This window comes from Anas platyrhynchos, chromosome 7 (assembly GCF_047663525.1).
Source record: "Anas platyrhynchos isolate ZD024472 breed Pekin duck chromosome 7, IASCAAS_PekinDuck_T2T, whole genome shotgun sequence".
NCBI lineage: Eukaryota > Metazoa > Chordata > Aves > Anseriformes > Anatidae > Anas > Anas platyrhynchos.
Window position 1 is genome coordinate 22,566,459 of NC_092593.1, and position 13,610 is coordinate 22,580,068.

General features: G+C 46.1%; 1 protein-coding gene across 7 annotated transcripts in view; it reads right to left on the minus strand.

Moving 5' to 3' along the window:
- Positions 1 to 666: 666 nt before the first annotated feature.
- WIPF1 (WAS/WASL interacting protein family member 1) overlaps positions 667 to 13,610 on the minus strand; it is a 54,572-nt gene continuing 41,628 nt past the window's right edge. For all 7 annotated transcript variants that reach the window (XM_072040964.1, XM_027461336.3, XM_027461335.3 and 4 more), the window contains 5 exons: positions 12,926 to 13,105; positions 11,198 to 11,959; positions 8,740 to 8,952; positions 6,936 to 7,049; positions 667 to 5,558 (listed from right to left, as the gene is read on the minus strand). In XM_072040964.1, the coding sequence (XP_071897065.1) occupies positions 5,503 to 5,558; positions 6,936 to 7,049; positions 8,740 to 8,952; positions 11,198 to 11,959; positions 12,926 to 13,105 (1,325 nt within the window). In that variant the 3' untranslated portion in view covers positions 667 to 5,502. The remainder of the gene's footprint in view (positions 5,559 to 6,935; positions 7,050 to 8,739; positions 8,953 to 11,197; positions 11,960 to 12,925; positions 13,106 to 13,610) is intronic.

Genomic DNA, 13,610 nt, shown 5'->3' on the forward strand with positions numbered 1-13,610 from the left:
AAGGTAGGTGAGTTACCATGCAGAGCTTTTTATATCAGGGTTTTAAATGACCTTCCTAGTTTTGGAGGAGACACTGGAAGTGCACCCTGAACTTGAGCCTTCTTTGGACTTTTATCAAAGGGTCTTCCTGTGTTGAACCTGGTCCAAATCACCTGAAAAGTTTTAACATCAAGAACAGGTCTCTAAAATCAAAACAAAGGTTTGAATTACTTAAAAATAACATTTTCTGTAATCCTCTTGCCTAGCGAATGGAGATAAGAGGAACAAAACTCTGTGGTTAACTGAGTGCTGCATTTTCCATGCCACCTCCCCACGGCAAGTGTCTGCCTCGCCTTGCCCAGCCCCAGCCCTATGGGTTCCACTCACCAGATGACGACAGAAGCAATAGCTGCCTACAAGCACAGTGTCCCTGACCATGTTTTTTCCTGCTATTCTTTACACCAAACTACACTTGTGACTTATCTGCAGGTATCTAATCTTCACCGTATGGTAGCCCAAAGTTCTCTGCAGGCTTCTGCTGTGGGGCTAAGCACTGGTGGGCAGGCAGGGAGGCGAACCTGGCCCCAGCTCCTCCAGGATCGCTGTCACACTCCTGACGGAGCCCAGGTGCGTTTCTGCCAAGGAAGCAGCCGTGGTTGTTCTCAATGTAACAGTCTGCACCAGCAATTAAATAAAAGTAAAATTTATTTGGCATAGGACAGAAAAATATGGAGAAAAAAAAATCACATACAAAATAAATGTTAAGCAGAAAAATATTCACAGAATTTGATTAATATTTTATAAAAAGCTCAAACTTTAAGCATCTGATAAAAAACAGTACTTTCTGCTCAGCCTGTGTTTGAAGTTATGTTTCTCTTTCATAGTCTTGTGTGGCTTTGGAGGTCCAAATTTGGAGTGCCTTCCTCTTCATGTATGACTGATGCTAAAGAGCATTTATCACAGACCGTACTTCAGAACGGCAACATGCTATTGTGCTACTCCCTTGTTCAAGACATGCAGTTTCCTTTTTTTTCTTTTAGCCTACCTACCTGCTGCACGCTCACTAAGGACATATACGGGTGTCCTGCTTCGGCTGGGTACCTTGGACGCTCCCCGGGCGGTCAGCGCCTCAGGTTTACATTTTAACCGAATAGCCCAGGCTGTTTCACCTCACCGGCTAAACCATCCCCACTTTCTCTAGTGGACACGAAGAAACTTCCCATGAATTAGCTACACTAAATGTGTTACTGAGTATCTTAGGCAAGAGATTCTCCTCATTTTCTGGTGAACACAACTTGAGAGATGAAAGTTGATACCATATATACTATATGCAGTCAATGTACCGCCACAACAGGTTGTTTGCATCGGACTGCAAGACAACAGCGTTGGCAATACTGCCATGTGCTATTCCATACAGTTTGTATCCTGATTTGTTCTCCCATATGGACCCACACCTTCAGCCAGTTGTTTTTTATTCTCTGAACACTCTCCTTCCCAGAGCTCTGCAGGTGTGGGGCCCCCTCCCCTCTCTAGGTCTCTTGACATTTGACATTTGAAACAATCCTGGTTTGATCATCCAACTCCACTCTTTGGAATATCCTTCCTATTTGCAAACTTCTGCACAGAAGAATGTTGTCTTGCAACATATGTGAAATGTAATAGCAGTTTAATTCCCTCCCCCCCTGCTCCAACAGAGACCTGCTTCTACAAGTGCCATGTAAACAGTCGCTGCTGCAAGGACACACTGCTTGCTGTCCAGCTCCTTCAGCGACAATTTAAGGAACTTCTCTAGTAGTTCAGTCTTGCAGAAAAAATTAATTCTTACAATCCTTTTAGTGTTGGGAAATGCTAGCTTCTAAACAAGAACCTTGCACCCTTATTTAAGAAGTAGTTCACTTACAGAAATACATGCTTCCTGAATCACAAGTTGAGTTTCCTTTAACAAACTCTGAACATGAATCACTGTGACCTCTTCTCCCAGCGGCTGGTGCAGGAAGTCATAACAGACATAACATGTGCTTTTCTTACAAAAATATTGAGCAGAAATTACTGTCACATGGTACAAAAGTTATTCCCTTTTTATTTACTTCATTGAGTCAAACAAAAATGAACATCTGTGGCCATTGTCATGCAATGCAAGTCTTAATGATGACACAAAAAGATAGTTTTCAGGTACGAATGTTCACAAGACAATGCCATTAAAACAAAACCAGTAAATCTCATATGCAAGCAGTGAATCAAATTCAGTCCTTTAATAACCTCTGCAACCACGCTGAAGGCAGCTGGGCTGTACAGACAGCGGTGTGAGACACTGGTTTTGGGAGAGGGGTAGGTTTCCAGAGCAATACCAACAACGGATTGTGTATTGTATAACCAGTACCCACTTACATCTCACCTAAGCACTGATCTAATAGTCTCTCCCCACATTTAGCTCAATCAGGAGTTAGCAGACTGAGCGCATTACAACAGCAGGACTTGGCTCAAACTCTGTGTAATGCTACTATCAGCACTATTTACATCAGGATGTGGAAGAACAACAACGCCTAGTAATTTTTCTAGTGAGACAGAAAAGTTGACTAAAAGTCATAAGGCACCACTGGATCAACCTGTTTTGTATTCTTCTCTTTTTAAGACTTCATAATAAATACTTTAATACTGATCATATGGTAAGTAGCTACTGATATGTGAAGCAATACATTGCAGGTAAAATGCTGCATTGTTCTGGAATATATCTAGGGAATTTTACTGCAAAAGATATAAATAGTCATGTTGTTGTTCAGTGAAAAAATACCTCTTTCTGCATTTTTAAGGCATTTTACCTACAAGACAAACAGCCATTCTGAAGAGGTTTCTATAGAGCAATGAAGTGCTAAAAAAAAATCAGCTCAGGTTTCTTGGCTTGTTGACTGAGGGCTTTTACATAACATATTTTAAAGTGAGATTGAAGCTGATTTGCCAGGTCTTTGGTAATGGTCCAGAACTTCTGGTCAGCAAATCGTGCCAGAAGATCAAATACAGGATATTCTGAATGATGCAGAGGGCTGGCAGAACAATTGCAGCATTTTCTTTGACTTGAAGTAAAATAGTCATGCTGGAAGCAGGTAAGTTACAAAAAATGGTAGAGCTTTTGGATTTTTTTTTTTTTTGGCTGCATAGCTGTTTGGATATTAATAAGGATTTGGCAGGTCAATGTATTGAAAATATTGTATTCTTAAACTCAGAATGTTGCTCCTCATAGTTATAAGTGCTTCAGTTTAATAACATGAATACAATAATTTATTCTTTAAGTTATTATTCTAAAAATTTTACTTGGACTTCTATTCACACAATAATATGCCAAAGAGACAGGCACTTTGCATAGTGCATACGTTTAAGTGACACCTATAAAATACATACAAATTCAGTACTGAGCTAGCCTTGATCCCAAGGTGCACCTGTCACATGGAGGTCCCATTAAGATCTGTTTAAGAAACTCTTACAGCCACGACCCTGCAATTAGATGTAGATACATCCCTGCGCCTGCGCATTGAATTGCAGGTTCAGGACCATAAATAGTAACTTAAAATATGTCATTAGATACAAAAATGTAAAAAACTGGTTTGTAATCAAATGCTATCACAGCTAACAAGATTTTGTAAACAAATACCAAAAAGGCCAAATTAATGTTGATCTGGCCAAATCCAGCTCTGCCTCATGCTCTTCATGGTGACTGTCCAGGTGGTGGCGCAGGGAGGGTCTCCCTGCCCCGTGCCCACTGACAGGGCAAAAAGCCCCACATGCAAACACTTCAGTGGGGTTCAAACTCTCTTCAGCTACATTCCCTGGATTTTCTAGGACTGACCTCATTCTAGCATCAGTGTATACTTCAGATCATTTCTCCCACACTAGAGAAACACTTTCTTAACCCACATGACTAGTTTTTCTTTCCTTTTTTTTTTTTTTTTTTTTTTAGCAATACCCTGTGAAACATGGCTGCTGATCCAGGCTTGGTAGGGGTCCCAAGGAGTATGCTGGAAAAAAAACTTAGGAGGAGACAGAGGAGTTTTTCAGGACTAACCTTCAGAAGTCCAATTAAAAAAGAGATGATATTTGACAAATTCAGAATTATAATCTTCCTCTAATTTCCAAAGGCATTTTACATGCATTTAGATCCATTTATAAAACACGCTCACTCAATGAACTCTTTTCCCAACCACAGAATTCAAAAGCCATTAAACATCTTAACCAATTGTCACAACATTAGAATACTTTACACTTTCTTCTATTAGCGTAAGCCTTGCAGCTCTCTGCTGAGACTTGTTTCAGCAAAGGTTGAAAGGACAGGCTTCATGGTAAACTCAGAAGGCCAAATCTTCCCATACCTCTTGAACCAGTGCAGACAGCAAATTTTGGAGCTCATGCTCCCACTTGCGTGCACAAACCCCAGACCTCCTTCGCTACATCACAGGGCTTTCACTTACGCACATTTTTGACCTCAGCTGCTCTGCTGTAATGCAAGTCAAATACAATTTCTCTGAGACTTGTGACCTAAGCCCCAGGAAGCTTTTAAAGTCAAAAACCCATCATTTAATTGTACCAAAGAAACAACTGGAAGGCAGTCTGTGCAGCACTGGTGTTAGCGATGCTGTACACAGAGAAGAAACAACTACAATAATTGTTGCATTTGCACTAAGGCTAATTCCTGAGGACTCTTTGCGGGTAGTCTCAGGTAGAGGGTATTACAATAATCCAGGACACGGATGATTGTGGGTTGGTCCACATCAAAGCAGGAAAGAATTAAGTGACTAAAAACGTAACGCTATTACAAAAGGAGGAAAAAGTTGTAAAGAAGATATTTTCATGCTGATGAATTCTTCATTTGTGCTTTTCTTTGGAAGATTCTCTGCAGATAAAAAATATGGCCAAACACAGTCCATCCCTGGGGCAGGATGTGCCATCTATTGTATAAAACATGATTTGCTTGGCTAAGCTGAGGCGAAAAAGACTTAGGATGAGCTCTCGGTCCCCACGTAGTAGGAATATGGCTTGCAGAAGCAGTTGGGCCAGGTCAGGCATGCAAAGCAGGATCCAGGGGACTCTCAGCTACATGGTATTCCCTGGCAATTGGTTTTTAAACAGCAAACAGATTGTACTTGATGATTCAAATAATACAGCCACTGTCCCCCAGATGAATGAAACAGCTTTGTTCCAGCTCTTGTTAAATTCAAAGCCAGACCTTCTGTGGAACTCTCAAGGGGACAGGGCTGGACGCGGTAAGCATGATGCACGAATGTTGCGCGTGGTCCACAAAATGCCTTTCTTGACAGCCTGCAGCATAAGCAAACAAAATTCATAGCTCTGAGCAACTATAGTTCATAAGCTGTGTCTATTACAACTGTAATAGACACTGAAGTTTATTCCAGCTGACAAGCCAAAAGTGGAAATAAAGCAAAACAGACAACTTTCCAATGATGTGGACAGGAAAGCTGACTTGAAGGAAACCTCGTAAAACAGATGTTGCCCAAAGATGAGCCAGAACCCACTTCACCTTGGTATAGGTGGAAGTGGGGGAGCACCTCTTTCTTTTCGGCCAGAGCCACCTAAAAGAGAAAGAAAGATTTTTGTGTTACTCCTGGCTTCTTTTAATATTGGGAGTTCACATCCAAGCCATTAATTCAGGTGAAGATCTACTCATTTCTTTGTCTAACCATTTTAGAAAATACCTTTGTAGAGTTCTCAGTTAGTTTACTAAACAACATAAGAACCTTGAACAGTGCAAAATAAAGTATCTCCTTAAACATCTGAAAAGGACACATATTTCAGTTCTTAGGCCCCTTCTCAAAACAGATCAATCACTCTTACTAGCCTTATTGTTTTATGTGAACACATACAGTATCAGTGCTACTTGCAACACATGCCAATTTCAATGAAAGTGGCAAGCGCTAAACTCAATAGCATTTCAAAGCTCTTCATGTTTCCCAATATTAAGATTTTCATTCCAAACTTCTGAAAGTAAATATAAAAGTGTGCTTACATTTCTTTGCCTCTCCTTGTGGAGTAATAGGAATGGGCAGAAAGCTAAGTGCACAAAGTGAAGGGTCAGAGACCAACAGGAATTTCTGCTCCAAACCAAAACCTCAACATTTGGAAACAGGAGAGACAGAAACATCTGAGTGTACAGATGATTACAGGATGACTATGAGCCACTGATGTGACCAGTTGTGAAAGAAGTAAATTGATCCTTGGGTGTACCTGGCGAAATACCACTAATGGTGATAACTAATGGAAACATTTATGCTGCTATAGAAGACCTGGCCAAGACCTCAACTGGAACAGCACGTAACACTGCTTGGAAAAGACAAAAGCAAACTGAAATGTATACAGAAACAACACCGATGACTAAAGACATGGAGAACTTCGCTTGGAAGAAGAATGTAGTACATCCTGATTTAATCAACTCGGCAAGCCAGAAGCTAAGAGGAGAGTAAGACTGTTGTCTTAAAAAATAGTAGGGGTTTAACATGTCAAGTAGGGAGGATAACTGAACTCAAGGATGATGTTTGCACACACACAAAAAAACCAAGTCATAAGTGGATTTAGATGGGGAATGAGAAAAGTCCTAGAACAGCATTCCAAGAGGAATAACAGGGACAAAAACAGTAGAAAGTCACTGATAAGGCACTGAGATTTTGCAGTTCTGTCTGCCTGTAGCAAAAGGGAGCTCAATATAATAGCAGAAGTGGTCTCCTATAATACACATTACAACTTAGAAACCTAACAATTCCTCACCCAACCTATCCCAAAATACAAGCCTAAGAGGGCTTACGCCTGTGAACCTCTAAGCTTTTTCTGTGCGGTGAGGAAGGGTGAAAAGGCTGTTGGAGGAGTTTTCAAATCTTAGCATCCAATCTCTTCCCCATCCACACTTATTATGAGAATACACTGAAATTCTAATACCAGAGGTGGCACAAACTTACCTCTGCTTTCGTTTCTTGCTAATTTACTGGGATAACTTCTGTTCACGGGTACATATGGCTCTGGAGGTGGTAAATCGGATATAGGATGAAAAGAAAATCTGCTTTCCCACTCATCTGAAAAACAAACAAACATGCATTTTACTGGTTAGTGTTTTGATACAGCTTCAGAAAACTCAACTGATATTAATATAATGTTTAATAGATGTTTTATACTGCAAAATGCTTAGATAGCTGAATATTGAACCAGCATCCTACTGGAAAGTCAGGGAAGATGATGCTTTAGATTAGTTTAAGAATTAAAATTCTTAATTAACTTTAACAGATCACTTAGACAATTTAATGCAAAATCACAGATCAGGAAAATGGCCATAGTTCTACTGGCTTTTGTTTTTGTTTTTTTTTAAACACATACGTGTGTATATATATGTGCGTGTATGTTATAGGAAATGCACAACACCTCCTACTCCAGAACAATATTTTGTTTCTGGGTGAAGAATTTTCTGATATTCAGACTTTGTTGATAAACATAGGTCAAAAGCATAAATAAAAGCATTCTAACTTGCAAGGAATGTTTTTTTGTTTCTTATTTTTTGTTGTTTTTTGTTTCTTAATTTTTGTACATGAAAAATAAAATTTTGGGGCCGCTATAATAGAACGTATAATGACAGAAAAGTAGTGTCAAAAATGGCGAAACACATCAGTATCTCTTGAAACTACTGGGATGCTATTGACATACTTATTGACTGTATAGGACTGTAAAGAATATATAAAGCTGCTAAATTTCTTCATTGAAATGACAGGAAAAGTATTTTTACATAGCTCTATTCTGCACTTGAATTTGGATGCCCAAGTGTGGGCCATCTTAAACTTTGTCATTTCTTCACTTGGTTGCTTCAAGACTTCGCAACTACAACTTTCTTGCGATATTATTTAATTTTATTGCATAATGTAATGAAGAGCTGAGTAAGTTTTTTCCCAGCGGTCGAACATGTGGTTATTTGCTGGGATCCAGTTTTTCCTATGTTTACTCCCAATGGTTGCAATTAGAAACCAGTGTGTAAAGGAGCTGCAGGTTCTGAATCCTGCAAATGACTTAGGCAGGAAAAAATGTGCTTGAGACCCACCTGCCTTATCTGATGTGCAAAGATGGTTCAATAGTGTGGGTTACAGTTTTATTTTCTGCTTGCTTTTTCTAACTTCATAAATGTCAGAAATACAAATTCTGGCCTTCCATAATTAGCTGAAGGATGTATCTGTCCTTTGCGAACAGAAAACAATTAAAAAGAAAAACAGGATGAATCTTTAAAACCCATCTGTCTTGGACCTCACCTTTTCAACAAACACCAGTAAGAAGAGAGAAACTTGACATTTTCAGCAGTGTTCTGACAATCTCTTCCATTCTGTTTTTCAACTTTCAGTTTTTGAGTCATCATCTAACTTGTTCTGCCTTACAAAGAGTCTCAGTGTAGCTATGGCGTGAATTCATGTTACAGTCAGAACAATCCCCTTTGGCATTCTTAATGTATTGTAGGAAAGCCGAGCATGGTGAATGCTTCTTTTTTTTTTCAGGCTATTTTTCAAAGGGTTACTTTTGAACTTATATTGACAAGTTTGCAGTTCTGTCTTATACATAGAATATTTATTCCATTCATACTTAGCAGGACTAATCCAGACCCACAATACCTCTGCAGACCAGAAATTCAAAGCTTGCTGTAGAAACAAAGCCTCTCCCACAAATATTTTTTTCTGTTAAGGCCAAAAGCTGCTATACATAATTCTACCAAAAGCAAGTAACACGGCTTACCATCGCCCGGATCCTGGAAGCCATTTCGGAGTGCTGATGAAGGCGGTGGTGGTGGCGGCGGCGCTCCCGATCCCGGCCGGTCAGGGGGAAGTGGCGGTCGGGTTCCACCTCTCTGGTTCTCCAGCCCGGCCCTGGAAGGCAGCTGGGGAGCAGCGGGCAAAGCCCTTGAGGTGCTTCCATTCCTGCTGATGGGAGGAGGTGGAGGGAGGGGGCCTGGGGAGAGCAGAGAGGCAAGCACACAAACAATGTTTACATGGAGAATTGTTCTGTCAGTGGTACCAGGGCCTCTTGCTAACAGACAGGAGAGGGCAGGCTGGTAGGGCCCCAGAGTGAGTGTCCCCCAGACCCACCTCCCAGCTCTGCAGGTCTCTCTGGGGAGCTGACACTGGCTTGTAGAGGAGCACGGTATATCTAACAAGCACACCTCAGTGCCCATACTCCCCTTTCTCTCAGGTACAGTAACCTCCGTAGAGGGGCTACTCCTTTCGAACCCCTCTGAATGACAGTGGCCACGATGGCCAGCAGTTACAGCTGGAGCCCAGGGTACTGCAGGAGCCCAGGCCACGCTGCATTGCCTCTCCACGTGCCCTCACGAGGCAAGGCAGCATGGAACAGAGGCTCCTTCCCCATGGGGGTGGTCCCCTGGGGGTGTCACAAGCAGTGCTCTCGGTGGCATACAGGGGATTCAGCCTGGGGGCGGCAGTGTTAGGCAGTGTGGTGGCATCAGTGCTCTCCTTTACAGATGCTTGTGCTGCGTGCCAGCTTATTCCTGTAGCTGGAGCACATCCACCTCCCGCTAGGCTGGAAACAGACCTCACACGTAGACTTGCATTTCCAGCGTCTGTGCACTGGGGCAGCTGGCATGGCGACATCAAGGCAGAGCCCACATAGGCAGGGGAAAGGTGCTTCTCCCAGAGGCACCAGTAAATGAGTGCAGGAGAGGTGCTGCTGCCAGCCAGAGAGGAATCCCTGCCTAGGGCAGGAGGAGACTAAGCGTAGGGTGTGGAGGGCTGTGCACGTCCAAAGGTCTCGCTGCCTCTCTGATCAGTGCAGTTGGGCAATTGGCGATTATGTTCATTTAATGAAATGCTTCCTTGTTCTGATGAAATCTAGTTACAGATGTGCATTTTGAAAAACTTCCAGAACAGTTTTGCTTGCTCTCTCTCTAAATGTACCTAAACCCCATGATATACCTCAAACCGTTGCAAAATAGTATTTACATTTCGAGTTACAGCTACAGCTTCCTTCTAATTATGAAATCAGCAGAAAAGTAGCGCAGATTTACCAAAATCCTCTGCATTAGGAAAGAGCCAAACAGGAACCTCCTGTGGAAGCAGAGGCCATCCCAAGAAAAGTTCCTGAACCATCTGAATAATCACAGCTGCCCCCTGCAGCTTTGATCCACGCTCCCCAGCCAAAGGTGACAAAGTTCCTCCTATTTGTCTGGGGCCCGGCAGGCTGTGCTGGCATGGTGCCCCCCTTTGGCTCAATGGGCTGATGCGCTGCTCCTCTTAATCCAGAGGACGGAATGGAAGGCAACTCCACGGAGCTTCCCTGGGCTGCCTTCCATGCAAAGCTTCTCCCTTCCTGATGCTACAGGGCCTGGCTCTCTGTGCCTCGATTCACTCATCAGAAAGCCATCGAGTACTAAGGGTCACGATGCACAGTTCTTGAAAGTTATGAATGATAATTATCAGAGGACAAAATAAGTGATGAAATAACTCGACGGAGACAACTCTTATTTTCAGTCTCGTTTGAAATCTGCGTACAGCAAGTAATGGCAGTTAGTCATGCTGTAGCAACTCCCACTTAACACCTGTCAGATCGGTCTTTTAATAAAATAATTTGTATTTTCCTGTAAGCGTGCGTGTCTCCCAACACGTAGAAGGTCAGGCTCTGCAAACCTCATCTCGTGACAGCACCACCATTGCCTTACACAGGTTGACTCAGTAGGGTGAATGCTGTCACCGAACAGAGGCTGGGTCATACAGGTGCCGTGTGTTACAGCATGTAATGGGCAGCCCCCTGCTTGCAACCCCTTCCTTATCACAGAAATTGTAACAGAAACTGCCAGGATCTGCCCAAGTGCACGTGAGTTGGCAGGTGGGGCACAACGGCTTCCCTTGAGCCACCATGACACCCACAAACCCTCATTTTCCATTAGAGAGTCCCCTGTGAGCATCGTTTCTGACACCTGTGAGTCAGAGCTGGCTGGAACGGCGCTGCCTCGCCTCGCACGGCCTGAAACCCACATGGGCTGGGGCTCTGGATGCTGGCTCACGGTGTATTTGATGCGAGTGCTGATGCTGCCAGCTGCGAGGCCAAGCCAGGCCACGACGGCCAAAGTTTGGGGTCACCTCCCGCTGCGCAGGGCCAACATTCGGTGCCACCACTCGCACCTGCCGCTGCGCAGGGCGCTGCCACCCACGGGTGCCAGGCAGAGCACCCCGCCACCTACCTGTCCGGCTCGGGGGGTCCCTGACAGGCGGCGGCGGCCTCTCGCTGGGCGGCGGTGGCAGGGGTCCAGAGCGGCCGCCCGCGGTGCCAGGTGCGGCGGGGGACACCAGGGACAGGTTCCTCTGGGGCAGCCGGGGCATTTCGTCGCCGCCGGCGGGGCCGGGCGGCACGGGGGGCGGCCCCGGCCTGCTGGGGGGCGGCGGGGGCGCGGGGGCGCCGAGGGGCGGCCGCGGCGAGGCGGGCACGGGCGGCTTGCTGTTCTGCGGCGGCGGCGGCGGCAGGGCGGGCTCCCGGGCGGCGGGCGGCCGGTGGCCGGCGGGGGGCGGCGGGGGCGGCGGCGGCTTGTCCTCCGCAGGCCGGCCGGGCGTGGGCGGCAGCGGCGGCCGGCCCGAGAAGGGGGGCGCCGGGCCGGGCTGCCGCAGGGAGCCGGCGGGCCCCGCGCCGCGGCTGCCCGGGAAGGGCGGCGGGCAGGGCCCGAGGCTGGGCTGGCGGCTGACGGCCGGCACCGGCGGCGAGCCGCGGCTGTGCGGGCCGGAGGAGCCGGGCCGCGGCGTGCTGGGCACCGGCGGCGGCGCGGTGTCGGGCTTGGAGCCGGCGTCGGGCCGGGGCGGCGGCAGGCGGCTCCTCGGAGGGTCGGCGGCCGGGCTCCGCTGCCCCGACGGCGGCCCCGGGAAGCGCGGCGGGCCGGCCGGCCCCGGGAAGGGCTTGGCGGAGGCAGAGCGGGCGCCGGGCGGCAGCGCGGGCGGGCGGGCGGCCCCGGGGTCTGCACGGGGAGACAGAGAGAGACAGGGCATCAGCAGCCGCGGAGCGGGTGGTTTAAGGGGTGTTTGACAGGTACCGTCCAGCCACAGGCACCTCTCGGCCCTTCCCGGGGGGTGTTAGCTAAGGACGCGGTTGTGTATGGCGGGGAGAAGGTGGCCGGGCTTGCGCTTGAAGAAACGCTCTTTGGTTGTGCCAGGAACTTTTACATTAATACAAGCTCCCAAAATAGGCTGTGACACAATAGAGAATACCAGCTCCGAGAGCCTCTTTTGTACACATGAGCTGAAAAATTATGTTGGTCTATAAAACGTGCAAGACTCATAACACTCTACGGCCCCTGTCTCCCAGTGCTCCTTCAACAACTGTGAAGTGCTGCATCCTTAGCTCTAGGAAACTCACTGCTCCCAGGTCTCTGTCACCTCAAAGGGCACGGGGCTTTGGGCAGCTGTTTTGCCAGCTCGAAGAATACAGCACATGCCCTAGCCTAGCCTCCAACTGCAGCGTGCGCACCAGCCAGCTGGGGTGCCTCGTGCACTCCCAGAGTGGTAAATCATGCTGGTGCGGAGCTGGCACAGATGTACTTTCCAAATGGAAATCAGACCCTTTTTGCTGGTGCACAAGGCAGAATTAATCAGGAATGCTCTTGTGCTCCCCTCTAGTCCTGCACACCCCCAGCCAAGGCAGAACGTAGTCTGACTGACTGCTTTGCAGGCAGCCACTTGACATTGCCGAGACCTTTAGTTTTCATCAATAAGTAGGAGGAAGGGTGGAAGAGAAATCTCACTTCTTCATAAAATCTACCATTAAGAATAAAACAAGATTCAAGGTCAAAATTTCATTTCCTAAGAGCCTAACATTTCTGAAGACATACTTAATTCCAGCAGGTAATTTATTGCTATCGTATGAAGGTTTTAATAAGTAATCTGCCATATACTTGTTTGTGCTGAAACCGCAAGGTCTTTCTTACCAGCATCTCGACTCGCAGCAGATCTGAGCTTTGGCATTCCCGCTTGGAAAAGGCCTCCAAGGCCAGGTGGTCCACCACCACCAAAGCTGCCACCACCGCCGCCGCCACCACCAAAACCCCCACCGCCGCCAGCGCCGCCTCCACCAAAGCCACCACCACCTCCACCAGGTCCTTTGGGTTCTGTTGGAAAAAAAAAAGTCCCCGTGTTATGCAGGGAAGCAAGGCTGATCCTGCAAAGTACTCTGAATAGAGCAACACTTGTAACTGGGGAAAAAAGGACAAGCTTTCAAAATACACAAGCAAGCCTTTGTACAGGTTGGATCATCACAGCTGCCACTACCACCACTATTGCACCATGGAAGAGGTGGCGCAATAAACATAGCTACTGAGTTTTATTAAGCCACCACTTTCCTTTAGTCTATTCTGGACTGGAAAGCAGAGAAACAGTCACTCTGGAGAATTTAGAACTGAAAATGGATAGGGCCTTTGAGAATATCATGTTCTCTTTCTTAACATTGACATAGCTGCTTTCCATTTCTTCATACCTTTGCTCTCATCCTTCACCTCCATCTCTCCTTAAGCAAACTGAAAGACATGGCAAATGAGGAAAATGGGAAATGAGAAAGGAGGGAGCAGAGAGAGGCATTCTTCCTCTTGGAGGCATTTCTGGTGATCAATTCTGGGA